Here is a 24984-nt window from a genome sequence, read left to right as displayed (position 1 = left end):
ACCTCTTCCCCTTTAGGCGTGGGGTCCCACGTCGGTGGCCAAGGCAGCCGGTTTCTTCTTCCTTTGGGAAAGAGTAGAGTTGGGAAGGGCCAGAGGAGGCATTGTGTGAAACCAGCAAACAAAACAGGAGGGGTGGTAGATAGCGGGGCCGCGGCGCGGGACGACCCCTTGGGCCGCGGAACAAAGCCCCGCGGGGATCGCTCAACCGAGGTCCCTGACTCGGCAGGCGAGCGCCCGCTCCTCCCCGGGAGAGGACGGTTGCAGGCAAGAGCGCGATATGCCAGCGTTTGTGGGTCGCGAGGCGTTCAGTCACAGCAACGGTAGCCGAGGAGTCCAAGCTGTAGCCGCCACCTCGGAACCCCGCACCGCAAGGATTGCAAAACTATCAGCCTGCCGCGCAAGAGCCTCTGCGCCTGCGCGCCCGCGGGAAGCCCCGCCCTCTCCGGGCCGCCGGCGCGCGGGGCCGCGCCTCCTCATGGCGGCCGCCGCAGTGTGTGGTATTTAGCGGGAGCGCGCGGCGGGCTCGAGGACGCGCGAAACGGCGGCGGCGGCCAGGGGGGAACCGGGGCGGCCGTTGCGGGGCGCGCTCTCGAGCGGCGGCGGCGGCGGCGGCCCAGGGTGTCCCGTCGGTGTCGGCACGGGGAAGAGGCGGTGGCGCTGCCCGCGGTGGCCGGGGTTGGCGGCGGCGACGGAGCGCGTTTGAGCCAGGACCGGGGTCCGAGGCGCGCTCTCCGCCCACAGGTAAGTGGGGCCCGGCCTGGAGGGAGGAGCTGGTCGCGAGGGGCTCTGCAGGAGGAGAACTCCCAGGCCCGGTAATGGCGGCGGGCGGGAAGGGCGGCCGGGCCGGGTCGCGCCGCCCGGGCGGGGGCGCGGGCAGCCCCCGGCGCCGGACGCCTTTGTCTCGGCCGGAGCCCGGCTGCCCGGCCGCCGGGCCGAGCGCCGCCCCCCGCCCCTCCCCTCCCCTGCCCGGCCCTTCCCCGCGCCGCGAGCCGGCTCGCCCCCGCCCCCGGCGCCCCGAGCCCCGCAGGCCCGCGCCGGGGGTCTGCCCCGAGCGGCCGGGCGAGGGCGGGGAAGGGCCTCCTCGCCGCCCGGCCCGGCCCCCGCGCGCCCGGGAGGCGGGCCCGGCCGGGGGAGGCGCCCGGCGCGCCCTGCTCCCGGGTGCCGGTCTTTGTTGTGAAGGGTCCCGGGGTGTGCGGCCAACATGGCGGAGGTCAGCTGAGTGCGGGCAGTGGCCAGCCCTTCCCTCCGGCCCCTCCCCGCACCGGTCCGGGGTCAGGACCGGGCGACTCGGCCGTCCTTGGCCTTCCCTGCCTGCCCCCGACCCCGGGAGCGGCCGTCCCCGATTGTGCTGCGTTCTTCCTCCCGCTCCGGCCCGAGCCTTCATTGTGCGGTGGGAAGAATGCAGCCTCCTCCCTTGTTTATGTCGTTAGAGAGGAGGTCGCGTGAGCGTCTTGCCAGGGAAGCTCCAGCTTTTTATTAAACCTTGCTTTTCCTAGGCTTCATTTGTCGGGTAGTTCGGGGGCCTTTCTCGACTCTCCCAGATTTATAATTTAGGAATGTGGATAATCTGGGCCACAGCGTTGCGTAGGTTTTTCCTGTGCCTGGAAAGATTCAGAATTTGTTTGCTCTGACATCTAGAGAAGTCCAGTTTGTGTGTTTGGAAAATCAGATGGTGTAGCTGATTTGTCAGAGTCGTAGAAGCCATGAGCACGGATATAGGACAGTGATCGGACTGACGGTTTCTAGCAGTTGAACATTTACCATTTCTTGATAAGGGGCTGTCAAGGGTAAATTTTTAACTCTTTGCATCAGTTGAACATTGGGAGCACGACTCTGAAGTCAGACTGCCTGCTTTGGTTCCAGCCCTGCCCCACCGGTTTGTGACCTTGGGCAAGATGCTTAACCTCTGTGCCTCATTTTCCTTATCTGCAAAATAGGGGTAATGACAGTACCTACCTCGTAGGACTGTTGGGAGAATTGATGAGATGATAGTAGGCAAAGAGCTTAGGGCTTAGAGCTGTGGCAAGCCCATGGTTAAGTGCTCAATAAATGTTTACTGCTAAGGCTGTTGTTGAATCACTAAATTTGTGAGATTATCTTGGCATGTTGGGTATGTTGGAACTGCATAGGCCAGAATATGTGAAATTACATTATAAATCATTAGTGCTTGGGTTTTTCTTTTAGTGCATTTTGTTACTTCTTAAAAATGAAAACAAGAGGTTTAGGTGGTAAATGTCCAGGCATTTGGAGATGATGGCATTGGGAAATTTCTATAGTAAGACATTTGGGTAGGTCTTGTGTGGTCTGGAATTTAAAAACTGAAATTCATGGGTCAGTTTGCTTTTTAGGACTTAACTGACTTGGAAGAGTGGAACAGTGAGTCTCTTTGAGTGTTAGGTGTCTGTGGTGTCACCATCTATTTTGGACATTACTGAAGAGCAGAGTGTAGTATGGTGATAAATGTAATGGTCTGGTAATTTTATCAGGCAGATATTGGCTCAAATTGGGGAGGAGAGGATGTTAGTTAGCTGTTAGGAGAACTTCGTGACAAGTAGATTTTGACCTAAAGAGGAGTATATAAATTATGTAATTTTTTGTTCTGGAAATTAAAGATACAGATTTTTGTGATCTGGAATAATTAGCTGCAACCCTAAAGTTGGCTTTGCCAAAATATTTTCTTTAGATATATTATAGAATTGCTTTACCTGACCCCTCTTGACACCGTTCCAGCATAATTTAGTAACATTTAATAATATATTAAGCTGAAGTATAATTGATAGATATGGAACTTTTCAGGATAAGTATTACACAAACTACAAATTCAGAAATTTAATTCAATTCAGTGTAATGTGTTCTCCCGATAAGCTTTGGGAAATTCTTACAAAATTGTTGTAGAGCAATATTCTTTAGTATCTGTAATTAAAAAGAATATTAGGCTACAATTAATTGGAGTTACAAAGGAAATATCTAGCTATGGCAACAATGACATAATATGAAGAATAGGATTTTATTTTCAGCTTATACAGTGTTTTGAAAACAGGTCTTACATAAGGACGGTAACAAAGTAAGTTTAGTAACTTTGCAAAGCAACCACTTAAAATTGTATTTTAAAGCAGTTGATTTACTTGATTTCTAGAGATTGAAGGTTTTTCTTGGCTTAAGAGATCTGTTACACAGTTTCAGTTATAATTATGAAATATCCATGCACACCTTATAAAAATGTTTAAATTTTGGTTATTTTTGGTCTAGACCTCATTACAAACAAAATCAATATGTGAAAACCGGAGATTTCCTACCCTTCCTTCCCCCCCTCCCCCCAAAAAAAACAGCAACTGGGTATAAATTTTTCCTCTCTAAAAAGCATCCTTAGTGGTTTCTTTTATTTCTTTTATTTTTTTAATTTATTTTTTTAAAGGTCAAGTCTTTTATTTATTTATGGCTGCTTTGAGTCTTCATTGCTGTGCGCGGGCTTTCTCTAGTTGCATCGAGTGGGGGCTTCTCTTGTTGCGGAGCACGGGCTCTAGGTGCGTGGGCTTCATAGTTGTGGCATGCAGGCTTAGTAGTTGTGGCTCGCGGGCTCAGTAGTTGTGACCCACGGGCTTAGTTGATCCGCAGCATGTGGGACCTTCGTGGACCAGAGCTTGAACCTTTGTCCACTGCGTTAGCATGCAGATTCTTAACCACTGCGCCACCAGGGAAGTCCAGTGGTTTCTTTTAAATAGAGATTTTTCTAATGCATTTTGAATCATCTGGTTTTCCATGGCTATAGTTACTAGAGCTTCTGCTGCAAAAGGGCAGAGATTGTGGTTTTTTATTCCTATATCCTCAGTGCCTAACACTCAGTATAGACTTGTTTCCTGACCTACTACTTCTGTATTCTTATGACACTCAGATTTCTTTGCTGTGAAACTTAGACCCATGTATTCTCTTGCTCGCAGGTCATTTTTTTTAATGACTATTTTTTAGAGGAGTTTTAGATTCACAGCAAAATTGAACAGAAGGTTCAGAGATTTCCCATGTACTCTGCCCCACTCCTGCATAACCTCCTCCATTATCAACATCTTCCATCAGAGTGATACATTTGTTACAACTGATGTACCTACACTGACACATTCTTACCCATAGGTTATGGTTTACATTATGGTTCACGCTTGGTGTTGTGTATTATGAATTTTAACAAATGTATGATATGTACCCACCATTATAGTATCACACAGAATAGTCTTCACTGCCCTAAAAATCCTCTGTGGTCTACCTATTCATCCCTTCCTCTTTCCTAACTTCTGGCAAGCATTAATCTTTTTACTGTCTCCATAGTTTTGTACTTTCCAGAGTATTATGTAATTGGAATCATACAGTATGTACCCTTTTCACACTGGCTGCTTTCAGCTAGTCATATGCATTTAAGTTTCCTCCATGTCTTTTCGTAGCTTGATAGCTCAGTTCTTTTTAGTGCTGAGTATTATTCCATTGTTGGGCATGTACCAGTTTGTTTATCTGCTCACCTACCAGAGGACATTTTAGTTGCTGTCACGTTTTGGCAGTTATGAATAAAGCTGCTATAAACATCTGTGTGCAGGTTTTTGTGTGGACAGAAGTTTTCAGCTCCTTTGGGTAAATACCGAGGAGTATGATTGCTGGATCTTATGGAAAGAATATATTTAATTTTGTAGTAAACTGCCAAAATGCCTTTCAGGTGGCTGTACCATTTTCCATTCCCACCAGCAATGAATGAGAGTTCCCGTTGCTCCACATGCCCACCAGCGTTTGGTGTTGTCAGTGTTCTGAATTTTGCCATTCTAAAAGGTGTGTGGTGATACCTTATTTTTGTTTTAATTTGTGTTTCCCTGATGACAAATGATGTGGAGCACCTTTTCATATGCTCTTTTGCCATCTGTGTATCGGATGAGGCGAGGTGTCTGTTAAGGTCTTTTGCTCATTTTTTAATTGGCATGTTCGCTTTCTTGTTGAGTTTTAAGATTTCTGTGCTGCATTTTGGATAATAGTCCTTTATCAGAATTGTCTTTTGCAAACATTTTCTCCCAGTCTGTGGTTTGTCTTCTCATTTTTTTTTTTTTTACATGTCTTCTCATTGTTTTGACTGTGTCTTTCCCTGCACGTCATTTTCCGCTTTCACGTACCAAGGTACTTCAAATTTATGTGTCTAAAACTAAAATCTTTGTTTCCAACCATACAAGGCTGTCATCCTCTGTATCCAGTGAGTCATAGAGCCCTGAGTTTTCTACTGTCTGGTTATCTCAAATCTGGTGTTGCTTCTGTCTCTCACTCATTTTCACATGTACATTCAGTCCTTCTCTTTTACTTTCTAAGTGTCTATCTGCTTTTGGTCTCTGCCTCCTCCCTTCAGTTTTTCCCACTGCCATTTAAGGGAGCTTTCTAACATAGGTGACTTAAGGCCTTCAGTTTAAAGTCCCAAGTTCCTTGACGTAGAGATAGTAAGTACACAGACCCTTCTGGAGCTGGCTTTTGTTACTTTCCTGTCATTTTCAGCTGTGTACTTGCAAGTGCCTGTGTGCACCATATTTTGTCTTCCAGCTAAGCTCTGTAATCTCAGCCTAGACATCACTTAGCTGAGGCACTCTTCCTGGATCCCCCCACTTTTAATTGGATGTCATCTTTCCGTGTTCCCATAGCACTTTCTGCTTGGCCCTACTACAACCATATCCCCCTGAGCTATGATTTTTCTCTACTACTTTGCTTCCCCAGATATAGACCGCAGTCTCTATGAGGACTTTGCCTTGATCACCCTTGTTGGTCTAGAGTTTAGCACTGTTGCTGGCGTGTAGTTGGTGCTCAGTAAATATTTATTGAATGACTGATACCTTCGCAGTGTTCAATTATGCTCTTCTAGCCTTAGCCTCCAGCATTTCTTCTTTGCCATATCTGGTTAAACTGGATTCTTTTTGTTTCTTGAACATTCACCACACTTAAACACCTCTGTGCCTTTGCTCATGATTGTACTTGATCTCTCAAATGTCTGTGCTACTTTGGGCACGTGACTTAACCTCTCCAAGCCTTAGTTTCCACTAGCATGTGAACAGCTATGAAGCATATTGCTGCTCCTTGCTCTATGTCCTAAAGCTAGAGTAGCAGTGTAGCTGAGTGGTTAAGAGCCAGATCTGGATGTGTCTCTTGCCTCTTTCACTTACTAGTGTGTTTATGATTTTAAGCTCAATGAGAGCAGAGACACTGCCTAAAAGCAGGGACACTTGCATTTAAAAGCACATTACTTAACACAGAGAAAGTGCTTAAATAATTTTAAAAATTAGTTATTTAATTTCTCTGTTACCACTTACATTCTAGTAAGGGAGAAAAGAATTACAAATTGTGATATGTACTGTAAAGGAGTAAAGAGTAATGGTGGGAGGGAGACTTGCTGTGAGAAGTGGCGATATTCAAGCTACCTTAAAAGGATAAGGAGCTAGTCCTTTGAAGGAGAGAAGGGAGAACATCTCAGGTTAAAGGAGCAGCAGAGGTAAAGGCCCTGAGGCAGGAGTGAACATGGACTGTTCCAGGAACTGAGAGAAGAGAGTGTTTCTAGAGCAAATGGATGAGGGGGAGAGATAGGCAAGGATCAGATCCTGCAGAGTCAAAGTAAGGAATGTGAATTTAAGTGTACTGAGAAGCCATCAAAAGATTTTAATTAAATTAGTAACATAATCTGCTTTTAACTTTTAAGATTGCTTTAGCTGTTTGGAGAATAATTGGTTAGAAGGCCATTTCTTTGATCAGGAAGTACCGTAGTTGATTATAACCTGGATTAAGGTGGTGGCTGTGAAGATGAAGAGAAGTGGATGGACTTGAGATGTATTTTGGGGACAGAATTAACAGGGCTTGCTGATGGATTAGATATGAGAGGTGAGGGAAGGAAGGATTTAGGTTGTTTCTGGCATGAGTAATTGTGTGGATCATGGTGCTATTTACCAAGAATGGAAAAACTAGAGGGGGCGGGGGGTGGTGGTACAGATAGCAATAAAACTCAGAAAATGGAAGGATAGCAAATAAACTCAAAGTTCTGATATGTTGGATTTAAGATATCTATGAGACATCCAGAATGATCCAGTGAGGCAGAAGGAATATCACAGAAGCCAGATGGGAGATAGTAGAGCATGTTCGGGTGTTAGGAAACGGTCCAGTAGAAAAAGAGGGAGACATTGATGTGAGAAAGGGATAATAGAAGGAGTATGAAGTCTGAGAAGGTGACAGGACACTGCCCAAGGGCCTAGGTCACTTCTTCCATTCTAAGGGGAGGAAAAGGAAGTGGTAAGTCAGCATTTGATGGCTTCTGTTGTATTTTCTAAACGAAGTATGGGTGAAGCCATCAGTTGAGTATTTACAGTTAGTGATTACTGTACTATGGTGGGTTAAAGACATAGTAGAGAGACATATATTGAGAAACTGAGCAGAGGGGAGGAGAGAAGAGATTCTGTGATGTGTTACCAGCTATGACACCTGATACTTATTGTTCTCAGGAGATTCTAGAATACCTAGAGCAATAGTGTTACTTCCCCCCCCCCCCAGTGTAAACTTTTTTGATGAAGTGTAGGATAACTACATATAGAAAAGTGCTCAAATATTAAGGATACAGCTTGATGCATTTTCACACACTATCATGACCAGCTCCCATGTGTCCTGTTACTTTTATTTTATTTTGATTTTTGGGTGTGTGTGTGTGTGTAAATCTTCAGGAACTCTAGACTGAATGATACATCAATAGATAATACAGTCCATTTGGGGGTCAATTTATTCTCTAGGTTTGAGCCACAGTGACCAAAATGATATTGGCAAAGACCTTTTATTAGGTTTGAGGTTGGCCAGTCATGTTGAACTTACTTGTGGCTTTTGTTTTTGTTTATTTTGAATAGTAGGGGATTGGGAGCACATGGAACTAGAAAGAGAAGTGGAGGAAAAATCTTTGGAGAACTAATTTATATTTATAAAGCAGATATTGCCAGTGAGAAATAGTCTCTTAGAAAATTAGAAAAGTTTAATGCCAGTCTTGAATTTTATAGGAAGTATTATACTGTACTTGTTATAGTTATTATTGTCATGTTGACAGGCTTAGGTAGTAATGGTTGATACAGTGAAATTAAGTGTACTGTACACTACATTTTTTACTTCAAGTTTTGGTTTAAATGAAGTAATCTAATTGTTAAAAACTTGCTTTTTTCCCCCTTTGTGTTTTACCTTTTAGCTCTGTTGAACTCAGCTAAAGTTGAGTTGTGGCTTTTTTGTTTGTTTTTGTTTTGTCGGAGTCCCTGATTTAGTTTTGTTAGGGACAGCTTCGGATATCTTGTTAATACAGATAGTTCTGAGTTAATCTCTGTAGACTGGGTTCTTTTGATTTTGCTTGGAGAGGTGAGCAGATAAATTCTGTCTTAGAATTAACTTTTAAAATGCTAAATTTAGGTATTTTTTATAAGTATAAACTAAAATATATACATATTTGAAATATGTGGGTTTATAAAAAATGTGAATAAGCTGTTTTTTAAATAATTTTTTCCCTATAAGTAAGTATTCATCTATTTGAGGCATTTTAAGAAAAAAACTAAGAAAAAAAGAATGCAGTAGGCAAAATCAACTCTTGATCTCTCAGTGTTTAAATTTGTGTATGAAGTCACTAGCAATTCATTAGCAGGAACGTGTGGGGACACAAAATGTGCACTAAAATTTAATTATTATTAATCACCAAAGTAATATAAATGTTTTATGGAACATTTGAGAAATGCATACAGAAATGCAGCCCCCACCTTCCTCATGATTATTCATAATTTGATAATTGAAAAGTAACCATTGTAGACATTTTGGTGTAGTTTCTAGTCTATGTGTGTTCCACATTTTTTTGAGACAGCCATAGACATTTTAAAGTCCGTTTCTTTGATCTGACTTAAATCCTTGTAGATGTTTTCCCATTAATGATTACCACTTGTCAGTAACTATACATGTTTGAACTGCATAATTCCAAATGATGAAGTTTGTGCTTATGGTATATATCCTTCTGTTCTTGATATTTTGTGTACTTGTAGTTAGGTGGTCCCATCTCTTCTCCGTTCTCTGTGATTGCTGGTTCTAAACTTGACCTCCTTTCCCCCTTCTCTAAACCCTTACCTTAAGTCTTTAGACCACATTCTGCAATTCGGATGCCCTTCTGGTTTCTTTTCTGTCCCATTACATGGTATGTACACACATGAGTACATATATAAAAATAGACAGCTATGTCAATGTCCATATTTACTTAATTCTTTTTTTCTCTTTTAACATAAATGGGATTGTAATATATCCTGTGGGCTTGTTTTTTTTTCTCCACCTGTTTAAACAGTTTGATTCTTATATGTTAGTAGGTATGAGTCTATCTTTTTTAAAAGAAAAAAAAGGCAGCATCATGTTCTGTTGTATGGACCATAATTTAATCACTTTCTTAAGCTAGGGCTGTTTTCAGTTTATTTGCTCTTACAAACAGGACTGCTGTAGGCATCCATATGTATACAGCTTTGCCAATGTGTAAATCGTTGGATAGACTCTTGGAAGAGAAACTACTGGGTCAAAGAGTATTCAAACTTTATATTTTGAAACAAACTGCCAAATCTTATTAGAAGCCTTCACAGTGGACATTTCCAACAGTGTAGGAAAGTCTGTTTCTGCACATCTTATGTAATACTTGGAATCAAATCTTTGAAAACAAATTTATAATTTTTAAAGTAATGCATGCAGTTTGTGACAGTTCTCACATCAAGTTTTTGAATTTCTTTTTCTTTTAGTCTAAAGAGTTTTTACATGTACAATAATTAAAAATCAAATATTTCACTAGGCTTATTTTTTAAAGAAAAACTCCTTGCCCCTACTCCTCTCCATGATCTAGGGGATGTAAATAATGTTTTGAAACCTTGCATCGTTATTCTGCCCTCAACACTTTTAGGATGATTTGGTTGGGCACAGAATTTCTAGAATGTTAATTAATCGTTTTCTTTGTGGATTTTAAAAAGTATTGCTCTGTTGCATCTAGCTTTGGATATTACTGCTCAAAAGTCCAAAGCTCTTTTGCCTTCTAATTTATTTATTCATCTAACAAATATTTATTGAACCTGTACTGTGTGTCAGGCACTGTTTTAAATGTTTGGGACACATCATTGAACCAGACAGATTCCCGTTTTCCAGGTGGTGAGGGGGGCTACAACAACAAACATAATAAATAAGTAAATTGTATAGCCTGATAGAAGGTCATCCATTTTACTGACAACAACAGAATAGAAATGGAGGAGGGGGAGGGAAGAGGAAGAGGTAGAATGGGCAAGGATTAGGAGGAGGGGTCAGTGGGCACAGTGCTGGGCACTGTTTTAAATAGAGTGAACAGGGTAGGCCTCATTGAGAAGGTAATATGCAAGCAAAGATTAGAAGAAGGTGAAAGAGTTAGTCATGTGGGTATCCAGGAGAAAAGTATTTTAAGGCAGAGGCCCAAAGGAGCAACCTAGCCTTATGGAACAAGGAGGCTAGTACAGTGAGTGAGGGAGAAAGAGGTAGGAGATAAAGTCAAAAGAGTAATGGGACACATCATCATATTGTGTAGGGCCTTATAGGCTGTTGTAGGATTTATCTGTTACCTGCACATGGGAGATTTTAATGGATTTTTTTGATTGCTGTGCTTGGAATCGGCGGGTGGGGTGGGAAACAAGGGTGGAAGCAAGGAGACTGGTTAGAAGGATATTGCAGTAATCCAGTTGAGAGATAATGAGGCATAGACTATATAATAGTAGTAGAGGTAGTGAGGAGTGGTTGGATTCTGGATATAGTTTTCAAGGAGGTACAGTAAGATTTCCTGGTGGTTTTAGATACAAGATGTGTAGAGAAGAATCAAGGATGACATGAAGGCTTGAAGGCTTTTGGACTGAGTATCGGGAAGCATGGAGTTTCCATCAAGTGAGGGGAAGGCTATTGGTTGAGTAGTCTGGGAGAAGGGTAAGGAGTTCAGTTTTGGCCACCCCGCTGTAGAATGTCTAGGAGGGTGTACACATCTGGGGTTTAAGACACATCTGGAGGGTTTTTGTTTATTAATCTGGGCTGGATATAAAAATCTTGAAGTCCGTGGCAGTATCAGTGGAATTTTAAAAATACAAGAGTGAATGAGATCACCAAAGTGAAGAAAAGTGGGCCATGGACAGCTCCCAAATTCAAGACTTTGGGGAGAAGAGCAGGAATCAATACCAGGCAGGAGCCAGTGATCTGATCAAATCTGTCAGATGTTGGTGACAGCTCAAAACTTAAAATTAAATACAAACAAAACTACAAAACCAGTAAAATTCAAATTATACTAATTATGAAAGTATTGAATACTGCCTGCTAAATTGAAGTCTTGAAACAACATGAGTTATGGAATTGACTATTATGCTGTAAGTTCTTTTCGAGTTGAGCACACCAAAATTATCCCATATGTTGTGGTCACCACATGATGCATTTTCTTACCAATGTGTAAGTGCTTCAGTGAAAACCATGATGTCATTTGGGCTTCACTTCACACAAATGCATCATTTATATATTAGGTCCCCCTCTGTATTTCTCTTTAGCCTCCCATAATTAGAGTACTGTATTACCAACTTGGAGCTAGTGTGACCATAAATGTAAATAGGAACATTCATTTACATGGCTAACAGGTGGATTCAGATGATTCAGAATGTGCTAATGCTGTTTTTTAGATTATTAAACACAGGAAAATAAAACAAATTTTTGTAGAGAAATGTGGCACCCACCCCGAGAACAGAATCTTAGTTTGAGGAAAATTAGAGTCTAAGTTAATTCGTGTGTTATATCCTCATTTGAAATAACTAAAATGATTTGGTTAGAATTTCAGATGTGATGCTTATGAAGACAGATTATAACTCCTTCAAAGGAATATAATTTCTTTTGAATAAGGCTCCATGAATTTTTTAATATGGCATTTCCCCCTATAAATTCCATTATTTTTCTGCAATAGTAGTAAAGAGCTATCAATATCAGTGTATTGATATTAAGACTCTGGTGTGACTTTTTACCTCATTTCTTTAATTTCTTCATCTCAAGCAATGTGTTCTTTTCTGTTTAGCTTAGTATCACCAACTCTTCATAGGTTACTACCAATTTAGATATGCTTTAAATTTTTGTTCTCTGTATTTATGTGTGTATTTACTTATCATTATTTGTCAGGAAAAATGGGGAGATGAATGTTACAGTGCAGAACTGGGTACAAGATATTTTATGAGGAAGATTTGAAAAGCATAGCTTAACATCAAGATGGAGCAAAAGAGCAAAGATCTACTGGAATGTGTGAAATTTTACATCCTAAGAGAATATAAAACATAATCAGGGTAGTGAACAGTTGTATTCAAACTTGGACATGTAACTAAGTAAATAGTATTTGGCTGCTTTTATCTAGACACTGTGAGCTTTGGTTATGTCGCAGTAGTGACTGTGTTGTAATCATGACTGACATGGTTTCAGTAATTTCAAGTGAATTCCCCAAAATTCTATTTAGTGATATGTGGTAGGACATAAAAAAGTTGAGAGCGTATTTTTGACCCTCTTCCTGCTTCTTTTACTCTTTTACTCTTGTTTTTTTGGCCTCACCATGTGGCATGTGGGATCTTAGTTCCCCAACCAGGGACTGAACCCGCACCCCGTGCAGTGGAAGTGTGGAGTCTTAACCACTGGACCGCCAGGGAAGTCCCCTGCTTATATTTCTCTGCTCTTACCTCTCTTCTCGATTCTTTGCTTTGATTTAATGTCTAATGGTTTAATGACTGCTAGATTATACCACTTTGATACAAAAAATTTCAAAAAGCAACTACTTGCTATGACTACAGTTTTAAAGAATTTAGGGGACTTTTTTTTTTTTTGGTCAATTTTTATAAACATTGAAGATCAGTTGGATGCTAAGTTGAATATTCTGTGCCAGAGTGAGAAGATTATACATACTTTTTTTTAGAGTTATTTGAAAGAAAATAAGATTCAGGAATGAAGCAGTCTGGCTCTGTTCTTATTACTTCTTAATTTTTCTGATCTTCAATTTCCTCATCTGCAAAATGGAGATACACCCTTCTTTATGAGTCTTAAATAAAGACTGTATATGAAGCTGCTGACATGAAGCCTTACAGGTTGGTAGATGCTCGGTTTGAAGCTTCTTTCATAGCAAACTCTGTTATCTTTATCATGTTTCCGACAGTCCCAAGTTGAGGTTATGAAAATGAACACTACGTTGAAACAAGTTTTCAGTAAAATCCTGTATAATCTGGGTCTTTTTTTTTTTTTTGTGGTACGTGGGCCTCTCACTGCTGTGGCCTCTCCCCTTGCAGAGCACAGGCCCGGGCACGCAGGCTCAGCGGCCATGGCTCACGGGCCCAGCTGCTCCGCGGCATGTGGGATCTTCCTGGACCGGGGCACAAACCCATGTACCCTGAATCGGCAGGCGGACTCTCAACCACTGCGTCACCAGGGAAGCCCTAATCTGGGTCTTTTTAATTTAGTGATTCCTTGCAGGGTTCCTAGTATGGCTCTGTAAACATCACTGAGGGTGTTGTTAATAATATACCAAATGTTCCCACATACTTGATCTCAGTTAAAGTCCAAAAATCTTGTTGTTAGTTTTATTGTTTCACAAATGAGCAACTTGAGACCCAGGATATTGTAGTTTTTGCCCAATATCAAAGTAATTAATATAGGTATATGCATAGGTATATTCTTAAGGTAGGTTACCAGTGGTGCATTACTAAAAAAATGAAACTACTACCTAGGAATGAATGGGTTTATGGAACTGTCATGTCACAAACAAATGTTTTGAAAACTTAGAGAATTGGTATGAAAATATATTCAATTTTTTAGACTGTGTTTATGGTGATAAAATGATTTACTTCACCATATAGTGTTGTTATTATTTTTTAAAACAGACTTTATTTTTTTAGAGCAGTTTTAGATTCACAGCAGAAGTGAACAGAAGATACAGAGGTTTCTTGTATTCACCCTGCCCCATCATTATCACCCAAAGTCCATGGTTTACATTAATGGTTCTCTCTTAGTGCTATATATTTTATGAGTTCTGACAAATGTATAATGATATGTACCCACAACTGTAGCATACAGGATAGTTTCACTGCCCTAAAAATCCTTTGTGATCCACCTCTTCATCCCCTCCCTGCCCAGTCTCTGGCAAATACTGATCTTTTTACTGCCTCCATAGCTTTGCCTTTTCCAGCATGTCATATAGTTGGAATCATACAGTATGTAGCCTTTCCAGACTGCTTCTTTCACTTAGCAGTATATATTTGTTTGCTTCATATGTTTTTGTGGCTTGATAGCTCATTTTTTTAAATTTCTGAATTATATTCCATTGTATGAATGTATCACAGTTTACCTCTTCACTATAGGAAGACATCTTAGTTGCTGCCACGTCTTGGGAATTATGAATAAAGCTGCTGTAAACATCTATGTGCAGGTTATTGTGTGGACATAATTTTCCAGCTCCTTTGGGTAAATACCAGGGAGCATGATTGCTGGATCTTATGGTAAGAATACGTTTAGTTTTGAATAAACTGCCAAACTCTTCCAAGTGTCTGTACCATTTTGCATTTTCACCAGCAATGAATGAGAGTTCCCGTTGCTTCACATGCCCACCAGCATTTGCTGTTGTCATTGTTCTGGATTTTGCCATTCTAAAAGGTGTGTGGTGATACCTTATTTTTGTTTTAATTTGTATTTCCCTGATGACAAATGCCATGTGGAGCACCTTTTCATATGCTCCTTTGCCATCTGTATATCTGATGAGGTGAGGTGTCTGTTAAGGTCTTTTGCCCGTTTTTTAATTGGCATGTTCGCTTTCTTGTTGAGTTTTAAGAGTTCTGTGCTGTATTTTGGATAATATAGTCCTTTTTCAGATATGTCTTTTGCAAACATTTTCTCCCAATCTGTGGTTTGTCTTTGCATTCTCCTGACTGTTGCAGAGCAGACATTCTTACTTTAATCAAGTCCAGCTTATCAATTGATTCTTTCCTGGTTCATGCCTTTGGTGTTTCTGAAAAGTCATTGCCAAACCCAAGGTCATCTAGATCTTCTCCTGTGTTGTTACCTTCTAGGAGTTTTATAGTTTTGTATTTTACGTTTAGATCTGTGATCCATTTGAGTTAATTTTTGTGAAAGGTGTAAGATTTGTGTCTAGATTCCTTTTTTTTTTGCATGTGGATAATCAGCTGTTCCAGCACCAACTGTTGAAGACTGTCTTCTCTTCATTGTGTTGCCTTTTGCTCCTTTGTCAAAGATAAGCATAGTGTGTTGTAAAATAGTGTTATTTAAAGTGAATTTTAAATCTTAGTTGTGAATTCACTCTCTTTAATGTTATATCAAGTAACAGATATATTCTACCTTAGGGGTCATCAGGGATGAGTGAGTTGTGGTTGTATACATGCTATTTCTTTTATTTGGAATCTTTCATACTGTTGTACTTGATTTATTCATTCCTTCCAGAAATATTTGAGTACCTGGTCTGGGCTGGGTACTGTCCTAGGTGCTGGAGATAGAAGCGTGAGCAAAATAAACAAGGTCTATGCTGATGAAGTTTATATTGTAGTACAGAGCTCTTGAACCAAAAGATAGTGGTTCAGGGATCCTGGGAGTTCTCAAGACCCTTTGAGGGTCAAAACTTTTTTTCACAATAATGAGACATGAGAGTAAAGTGAGGTTCCCAGAGGCTACATGACATGTGGTATCTTCACAGATTAATTGCAGAAGCAGATATTAAATATCCAACAGTATTTTTTATTGCATCAGATATTAAAGAGATTTGCAAAAAATGTAAAACATAAACACTCTTCTCCCTATTATGGAAGCTATTTTTCATAAACAGTTAACATGTAATAGATTTTTAATTGTTATGTAAAAAATGTGATGGTAATTTTAACATAAATATTTTTAAAGTTCTTGGCTTGAATTTCTAATATTATAAATATTAATACATACAAACCACATTGACAAAATGCTCTTTTGGGGTCCTCAATAATTTTTTAAAACTTTAAAGCAGTAAAGACAAATTTTTTTCTTAAATGGCCAGATAGGTTTAGCTTTAGGAGTCATAGGGTCAACTTTTTAACTCCACCCTTGAAAGCATTCACAGATAATATGTAAATGAATGGGCTTAACTATGTTCCAATAAAACTACTTACAAAAACAGGCAAGTGATCTGTAGCTGTAGTTTGCCAGTTATTGGTGTAAAGGGTTCCTGGTAACAAAAAAGTTTGAGAATTGCTGTTATCAGTGAAAAGCTGGTATTGTGGAGAGAGAGACGGGCAGAATACAGACAATAAGTAAGTTATTTAGTAAGAGAATTTCATATGGCAAGAGATAATATGAAGACAGTAAGAAGGCTGATCTGGCCTTTAGAAATAAAGTGATCAGGAAAGGCCCCTCTAAGGAGCTGACTTAAGGTAACTCTTATTTTTTCAGGTTTTATCTCCCATCTTTTTTTTTTTTTAATCTGTCCTGGCTACATTGGGATCTCTCTTGTGTTGGGAGGGAAAGCAAGACAGTTGAATCTTATTAAACTTAAATTCAGAAAAGGTTAATTTTTCAAGTTGAATTAGAAAATATCCAAAGCATATCTGCTTTGAAAGGATCTAGGAAATTATAACATATTGCCCAGATTAGAACATTGACCCACTTTATATGACATCTAGCAAGTTAACTTCTCTGTATCATTTTTCTCTTCTGAAAATGAGAGAGTTGGTTAAGATCTTTTCCAAGTCTAAAATTTTTCATAATGTCTGTTTGCCTAGGATGCCATTTGTCACCTCTTCTAAGTCCTCCTCGATAGATAGCTCCAACTTCCTTTTTTTTTTTTTTCTTAAAGTAGTTCTGTGATCTGAAATATTTACTTTATTTTGAAATCTATTTTCCTGTCTGTAATGCAGGGGGTAAATGCTTAACCTGGACACTCATTGAGGACAATACCTGGTACATAAGTATGCTTATTAATAAATATTTGGGGCAGCTGTTTTAGTGAGAATGGAGGAAAGTCCCTCCTCTGCCTCAGTATTTATAACTTGCTGACCCTGGAACCATTTAGGTTATAGCAGTAAGAATGAAACCAACCAACAGTGAAGCTCCAATGAGGGACATGAAAACTTTAATAGCGGGGTTAAGGAAGTACAAGAGCAATGCAGTATGAATTTATGTGGCCATTCCAACTTCAGGGAAAGGAAGGGGAAGTAGCCGTTCCTGCCATCAAACTCTCTGTTTCCTTGTTGAAAATTGAGGATCTACATAATTAAATTCTTTAGCATATCAAGAAATAGGTAACTTTAGCAAAACCAAATTTATGAATTAGAATTTAATGAGTTCTCTTGGAATGCAGTACAAAACAAAGATTGGAATTATGAGAAAAAATATATAAATGACTTGAAGATAGATCCAGGAGAGTCAGTATCAGAATTATGTGAAGAAAAGAACTGAGTAATGGTAAGAGTCGAAGGACAATTAGAAGAAAGGTCCACAAAGGTAAAAGACTTGAGTCTTGGGATTGAAAATACTCACCTCGTGTTTGGCAAGTGCTGATGGCATATATCTAGATGTTTTGATGAAAATTTCTTCCAAAGATAAGAGTCTTAGAAGCTACCTGTCAGGGTAAAAAAGGTTACCTGCAAATGAATGAGAATAAAAATGACATTAGATTTTTCATCTACATAGTTACATGTCAGAAGACAGCAGAATTTATGTAGTTCTAGGGGTAAAGGGTGTGAACTAGAATTCTAAGCTTGTGCAAGAGCTTCAGATTGTTAAGACTGAGACTTAATTGCTTACATGCCCTTTCTGAAAACTTTTTTGAGGTACTATGGCCATACCAAAAAATGAATCATAATTAAGGATTCAAGGGGAAGAAAAAGATGGGTATTTGTCTTATGATATAGTTGTGAGAAATGAAATCAGAATGTTTGCAGTTAGGTTTAAATGATTGTTTTGACAAAAGTTTTGAAGTTTAGTACAGTCTTTATCCTGGCAGGTGGGAAAGGGAAAGTTTCACTCTTAGCACATTAAATGACCTGCCTTGTTTTGGGAGATGTTAATACTTTCATTCTTGATGTTAATGTAGATTCAATGTGAAATAAAAATAATAAGGATAATAGCTAGTAAAATAAAATTAGGATGTAGAATCATGCTTTCCAATAGGACTTTCTTCAGTGACAGGATATGGTGATACTATTTCGCATTCCCACCAGCAGAGTATGAGAGTTCCATCTCTTAGATGTGTCACAGGCATCTCACTTCTACTTTGCCATTTCATCCATTATTACAGTTTGGTATCTAGCATAGTGCCTAATGGGTTCTGGTTAAGTATATGTTTTTTTTTTACCAGGTGTAGAAGCCTCAAAATACAGTGTTAGGCATTAAAAAGCAAATGTACTTTGCTTTACACATTTAAGTTATGGTTTGCATTTTCCTCTCCGTTTACTGTCATCACCTTTGTTCAGACTTCTGGTTTTACAGGTCTTCTATCAGGTCTTTTGTCCTGGGCTTTCCCCACTTCAGATCATCACTCTTACTGGACACATAACTCTGATTCTGTGGCTACAACGTCTTCTGAATTACTTCAGGAAAATAGAGCTTTTAGGAAAATACTTTGTATAATTTTTTTAAATTCCTATTACTTTGGTGCAGTTCTGGAAACTAAAAATAGATTGCTTAATTTTTTCTTGGCATTATGGTTTTATAACAAAGTTTGATTTTTAACTTTTGGCATTTTAAGCTGTTGAATTTTAAGGAGACTTGCCTTAGTTTTAATTTCATCTGAGGTAGACAAACCGTTAGGATGTGGACATCTTTGAGGGGGGCCATTATTTGCAGGCCGCAGTAACTTTAGTAAAAGGCAAGAAAGTGAAAAGCACAACATTGTTGTGTATTCATTTTAATCAGAGAAATTCTTCATCAGTCATTTATAATTTATAATAGGAAACAAAGTTTCCCCCATGAAATTGAGAATAAAAGTTGAAGACTATTTACTTCTATCATAAGTTTGTGAATGTGGCAAAGCAATGATTAAATGCTCTGAAATTACTAAGGCAACATTAAAGGCTGATTCTAAAATGTTTTTATCTAAATTAAAATCTGTTTAAACTTTATACCAAACGGGGCCTGAGATGTAGGCTTTATTTTAGAAAGGGTAGGTAATAGTGCACTCTTGGTAAATTTTGGATTTTTGCTAACTTTAGATTCTATGGGCTTGTCTTAGTGTAATGTAGTTTTTGTGAAATTTTCCCTCGTAAAACCAGTTTAAGTAAATGTTTTACCTAGTGGAGAAATTCTGTATTGTGCTAAAAATTAGATAAATGGCAGTTGATCTTTGGTATACATTTTTGATAACCTTACAAGCTAAAGGCATCTTTTAGAGTATATATCTGGAACCCACAAGTTCTATGTCTCTAACTAATTGATGCCCTCAGGCAAAACAAGTTAACTTTTGGAATTGTGTGAGTACTTACATATTTTGGAATATGTACCACCTATGATATATATAACTTACCCGTCTCCCTTAATCCAGACAAAAGCCATGCAAGGCTGGAAATATTGTCCCAGTTTTACAGCTGAGCGGGTGGTGAAGACTGGGTTTGAATCCAAGTGTAGATGGCTCCAGAACACTCACATTTTTACTGTCCTGACTCACTTGTTGCGAGGTTTGTCCATATATTAATGGCTTTCAGATAGTGTTGTAAGGATCTGTATAGGTCCTTTGGAAGTTTGGGAAAAAATTTTTCTTTGGCTTGAGAAATCTGTCATCCCTTTTATTTGTTTTACACATTTAGACTCTGTCTTAATTCTGTTTGGAAAGAGTTTTTCCTGCCTAAAACATTTGAAGTCTCCTGCTGTAGAAACCTGAGACTTAACTGTTGAATAGAATGAATATGTATTAGAAAATAAAACCCTAGGTAATAGTAATTTATATTTGTCAGTGAACAGACTATTTTCAATTATATTTCTATTCCTAATGATTTCCTAATATCAAAATGAGGTTGAGGTGACTGAACACACTATATAGGGTGGGTAGGTGATTAGAGTTAAGATTTTACGCTGAAAATGGGCAATGTACAATGTGCAGCACAGGGTTCACTCCCCACTACCAGCTCTTGCTGCCTTTAAAGGCTGCCCTAAGCATGGGGTAATGACAGGTTAAACCTCTGAATGCCTGAGCTGACGCAATGCAAATCTGAGGCCCTGGACTTTATTGGGGCAAGGGCAATGCTTGTTTAAAAACAAAACAAGCTACTCTGTTTAATAAGGCCGTTTAAGATGGCTTTCCTAGAGTGGGAAGAGATAAAATCTCAATTTGAAGGTTGAAGCAGGAGTTTAATATGGTTATGTGTGTTTACTAGTCTCACTGCGAAGTCTTCTCGAAGGGAGAAGGGGGAGTTTAAAACAAGGTGCGGTAAAAATGGGGAAGTGAGTTACAATTGAGGAAATAAGGTAGTTGACGCCCGATAAATAGTTATTGAACGAAGTAGGGAGAATGTTTTTACTGTATAAAAATCTAGCGTTCTCACGGTTAACCGGGAGAGTGTACTGCAGAGAAGAGTGCTTGTCTGGCCACGGATTTCCCATATATTCTGTGCAGATCTTGGGTTGAAACCAGCCGAAACCAACTGAAATTGCCGATATTTGACTGTTTGGGCCTACAGAAGCGGAGTGTTTCTACCTACTTGTAAGCTGGTGGAAATGCTGTGGCGTGTGCAGTGTCGCCAGGTTCGCGGGGATCTCGGGCTTATTCCGGCTGGGTGGCTGGTGGGAGTCTGCGCGCTGCTTGCTTTAGAACCGCCCTAGGCTGAGTGGGGTGGAGCCTTAATCCCCGCCCCCGTGCGCCGCCCCGCCCTTCGCCCTCAGAGGCAGCCGCCGCCCTGAGCACAGCACAGTCTGAAACTCTGCGTGCAGCGGGCTCTCCCAGCTGCGGGCCGGACCCTGCAGTAGTAGCACCGAGACCGCAACTCCTCGTCCGGTCGCTTCCACGCACCCTACAGTCTTGTCCTTCACCGAGCTGGCTGGAGCCTAGCCGATGAATTTGGGGAAGATAGACTTCCGAGACAGACAGACGAAGGTTTAGGGCCCAGCAGAGGACAGCTCGGCAATGGCTCCCATTTTTGGAGACGCAGGCGAATTTGAGCTCATGGGGAGGTGTGGTCGGCTCCTCTTGAGACAGGATGGGGGCCTTCAATTCTCTGCCTCTGTAGCCAGTGCTTCTGAGGAGTATTGAATGCAGTGTATGGAGCAGGGCACGTGCCTTCCCTTCTTGAAAACTTGACCCGGGACATGTTTAGGAACAAAAGGTGTCCAGGACGGCCCTCTGTTGCAAGTCGTCTTTACTTCTGGGGAAAGGCTATGAGCTGCCTGGCTTCTCATGACGGGGAAGCCTCCCTTACCTTTTCTGTACTCCTGGAGGGGCGTCTTGCTCACTTGTTTACCAGCATCTGGGACAAAGAAGAGAAAAGGTACTGCCATTAAGAGACTGGGTTGCTTAAACTGTGAAATGGGAAAGTTGTGTGAGCCAGTGGAATCTAAATGGATCAGGGAATGGCTGCACCATAATTGAGCTGGCAGTGATGTTTCCTTTGATCAGCTGTGTACTTTTCTCAATTTGAATCAAACTTCAGGTTATGTCATGACTCCTGCAGAGTTGTCCAGACACTTGAGTCCTTGGTTCCTACTGCAGGGCTGTGTGTGGGTTGGGGCTCTTTCTCTCTTTGAAGATGGAGCTGGGTTCCACCTTCCGAGCTTTGGGAAGTTTTAGTAGCTGCTATCCTGTAATACTTCCATTCACAAGAAATAGAAGCCACATTTTGCTTGTTTTCACACTTTGTATAGGAATGTAAGTTGTGCTTTCTACAGTGTTGGAAAAATAATAATGTACACTGTAACATGAGCCTGAACTATTGATGATAAATGTATAGCTATTTGCTTGGTCAAGAAATTAAAAACAATAATACTTTTCTTGCTTAATAGTTACATTATGTTGAATACAAACTGAGTTTACTGCCTCTCGACGTGTGACTAGCTGTTTTTGGTTTAGTGATTTGAAAGGCATTGGTGGCTTAGATTATTTTGTGTCCAAGGAACCACTTTCCAGTTATTATGTTGCTCTCTTAAATGAGCAGCATAAAATGGACCATGAAATAAACATACAGGATATTTTGGCAATGCTGATAAGCCCATTGTTTTACTAGTGACCTAAAACAAAATGCATGGATCATCATATGCACAAAGAATCTCCTCAGGGGAAAACTGGATTACAGCAGAGTTCCTTTATAGTGCTTTTGTTGGGCTGGAATACCGGGGTTATAGAGGGCTTCAGTGATGAGAGTTGATTCCTGTTGTCCTAAATCCATGTGATGAGCCACATTATGATAGAATTCTGTGGTACTTTTGTTTCCCCTTGTACTTTAGAATATACCTTTAGTGACAGTGGAATTGATGTGTTTTGGAGTTTTTTTGTTTTTCTTTCACTCTCAGTCCCTATTTAAGGTGTCTATCCTTGAGCAATCTATGAGTAATAGAAGCCAAATTGCATTTATGTGGTCACATTGATAACAGCATTATTTTTCAAAGTTAAATTCTTTCCAACAATAACAATTATAATTGAGAAAACATTAAATTTGAGGAGTTAAATTTTAATTTTGTAGAAATATGGCTTATGGTTATTGGGAGTATACTCTTAGGACATCAGTAGACTGATTTTTTCGTCACCCCCAAGAAAGCGGCCCACTATATCCTAGCAAAGGTAGATTTCTGGGAAAAGGTGGGCTTGTTTTATCTTTCATTTAGCTTAACAAGTTAGTTAATATTGTTGATCATTTCTTCCAGATGGCATTTATTAAATAATGTTTATCACTGTACTGATGAATGCTTCAGCAACACTGGTGAACTCTAGGGTACAAGGAGTTCTTTACCTGTTGGCTCTATCCCTCACCCCCAATGTTGTGTGAGTCTCTCTGATGCTTTTATCTTTATTCTTTATTTATCTTTTCCTGACTCTCCTTCTGCTTTGTAAATTATACCTGATTTATATTGTAGAATGGAAGTAGAGTAGAATGGTTTACTTTCTTTGAATACCAGACTCAAATCTTTTATTTGAGGATGGCCCCTCCATTTCTCCTCCATACTTGCTCACTTTTGAAGGGGCCACAGATCAGTAGGAAAACAAGGTTAATACCTAGCTGGTGTTAACATTCCATGGAGACGGATGATGGAATGGCAGTAGACCCTTCCCCTTGTAACCCCTTCCCTTTCCCAAATACACCTCTAGAGCAGATAACTGTTCACCATTAGGAGTTAATCAAAGTGCCCTGGTGGTCCTTTGGATCACATATATAACTCACTGGAGCTATCAACAGCTGCCTTAAGAATGAGGAAGAAATAGAATGAGTAGGGCAGGTGAACACAGAGAGGGAGGAGGAATTCCAGTCAAAACTGATTGCATTGAACTTAAAACTACTTGTACAGTGTTCCTTAGTTGTTTATGGTCCAGTTTCTATTTTAGCATTTATTCCATCCAAGGATGATTTTTTTTTAACATTATTTTTAGAGAAAAGGAATTCTAAATGTGCTCTGGAAACATTTTGAAAAGAGATTTTAATCCAGTGTACAATGCACATGTTTCGCGTAATTTATGTTTTTTTAAACCGTTTTCCTTACAGTAAAATTTTGCATGAAACTTAAGTATTTCTGGCATGTAAACATTATTTATATAAAACAAGTTATCGTTGTAATTATTTTTCTCCTGCCTCCTTTTATTTTTATTTATGTTTTTTATTACAGAAATGAGCCGTCAGACTGCAACAGCATTACCTACTGGAACCTCAAAGTGTACACCATCCCAGAGGGTACCTGCCCTGACTGGCACAACTGCGTCCAACAATGACTTGGCGAGTCTTTTTGAGTGTCCGGTCTGCTTTGACTATGTGTTACCACCCATTCTTCAGTGTCAGAGTGGCCATCTTGTTTGTAGCAACTGTCCGCCCAAAGCTCACATGTTGTCCAACATGCCGGGGCCCGTTGGGATCCATTCGCAACTTGGCTATGGAGAAGGTGGCCAATTCAGTACTTTTCCCTTGTAAATATGCCTCTTCTGGATGTGAAATAACTCTGCCACACACAGAAAAAAGCAGACCACGAAGAGCTCTGTGAGTTTAGGCCTTACTCCTGTCCGTGCCCCGGTGCTTCCTGTAAATGGCAAGGCTCTTTGGATGCTGTAATGCCGCACCTGATGCATCAGCATAAGTCTATTACGACCCTGCAGGGGGAGGACATAGTTTTTCCTTGCCACGGACATTAATCTTCCCCGGCGCTGTTGACTGGGTCATGATGCAGTCCTGTTTCGGCTTCCACTTCATGCTAGTCCTTGGAGAAACAGGAAAAATACGATGGTCACCAGCAATTCTTTGCAATTGTACAGCTGATAGGAACACGCAAGCAAGCTGAAAATTTTTGCTTATCGACTTGAGCTAAATGGTCATAGGCGGCGATTGACTTGGGAAGCCACTCCTCGATCTATTCATGAGGGAATTGCAACAGCCATTATGAATAGTGGACTGCCTAGTCTTTGACACCAGCATTGCACAGCTTTTTTGCAGAAAATGGCAATTTAGGCATCAATGTAACTATTTCCATGTGTTTGAAATGGCAATCAAACATTTTCTGGCCAGTGTTTAAAACCATTGCATTCAATTTTCACAGAGAATAAGGCACCTGTCTGCCTACCAACCAGAAGCTTTTGGTAGGTGGAAGCTAGAAACAGGAAGGTAAATGAAAGGCTGTTAAATACAGGGGGGGGAGGGAAACAGTTGCATGTAGTAACACTAATATATTTAAAAATAAGTCAACAGTTAAACCACTGAAAATAAAATATATATATATATATATATATATATATTATATATATATATATATATATATATATACACCAAGATGGGCATCTTT

The 24984-nt window shown here is 40.1% G+C and overlaps 1 protein-coding gene across 1 annotated transcript; it reads left to right on the top strand.

The window, feature by feature from the left end:
* Window positions 1–542: 542 nt before the first annotated feature.
* SIAH1 (siah E3 ubiquitin protein ligase 1) lies at window positions 543–24748 on the top strand. The gene is given in 10 exon segments (XM_065898362.1): window positions 543–741; window positions 23824–24020; window positions 24022–24165; window positions 24167–24319; window positions 24321–24344; window positions 24346–24405; window positions 24407–24490; window positions 24492–24593; window positions 24595–24630; window positions 24632–24748. Coding segments are annotated over 9 exon segments (915 nt in total). The 5' UTR covers window positions 543–741; window positions 23824–23825.
* Window positions 24749–24984: the final 236 nt, after the last annotated feature.

The sequence above is a fragment of the Phocoena phocoena genome, chromosome 20, assembly GCF_963924675.1.
Source record: "Phocoena phocoena chromosome 20, mPhoPho1.1, whole genome shotgun sequence".
In the NCBI taxonomy this organism is placed as follows: Eukaryota; Metazoa; Chordata; class Mammalia; order Artiodactyla; family Phocoenidae; genus Phocoena; species Phocoena phocoena.
Note: the sequence above shows the minus strand (reverse complement) of the source record. Positions and strands in the feature narration are given on the sequence as shown.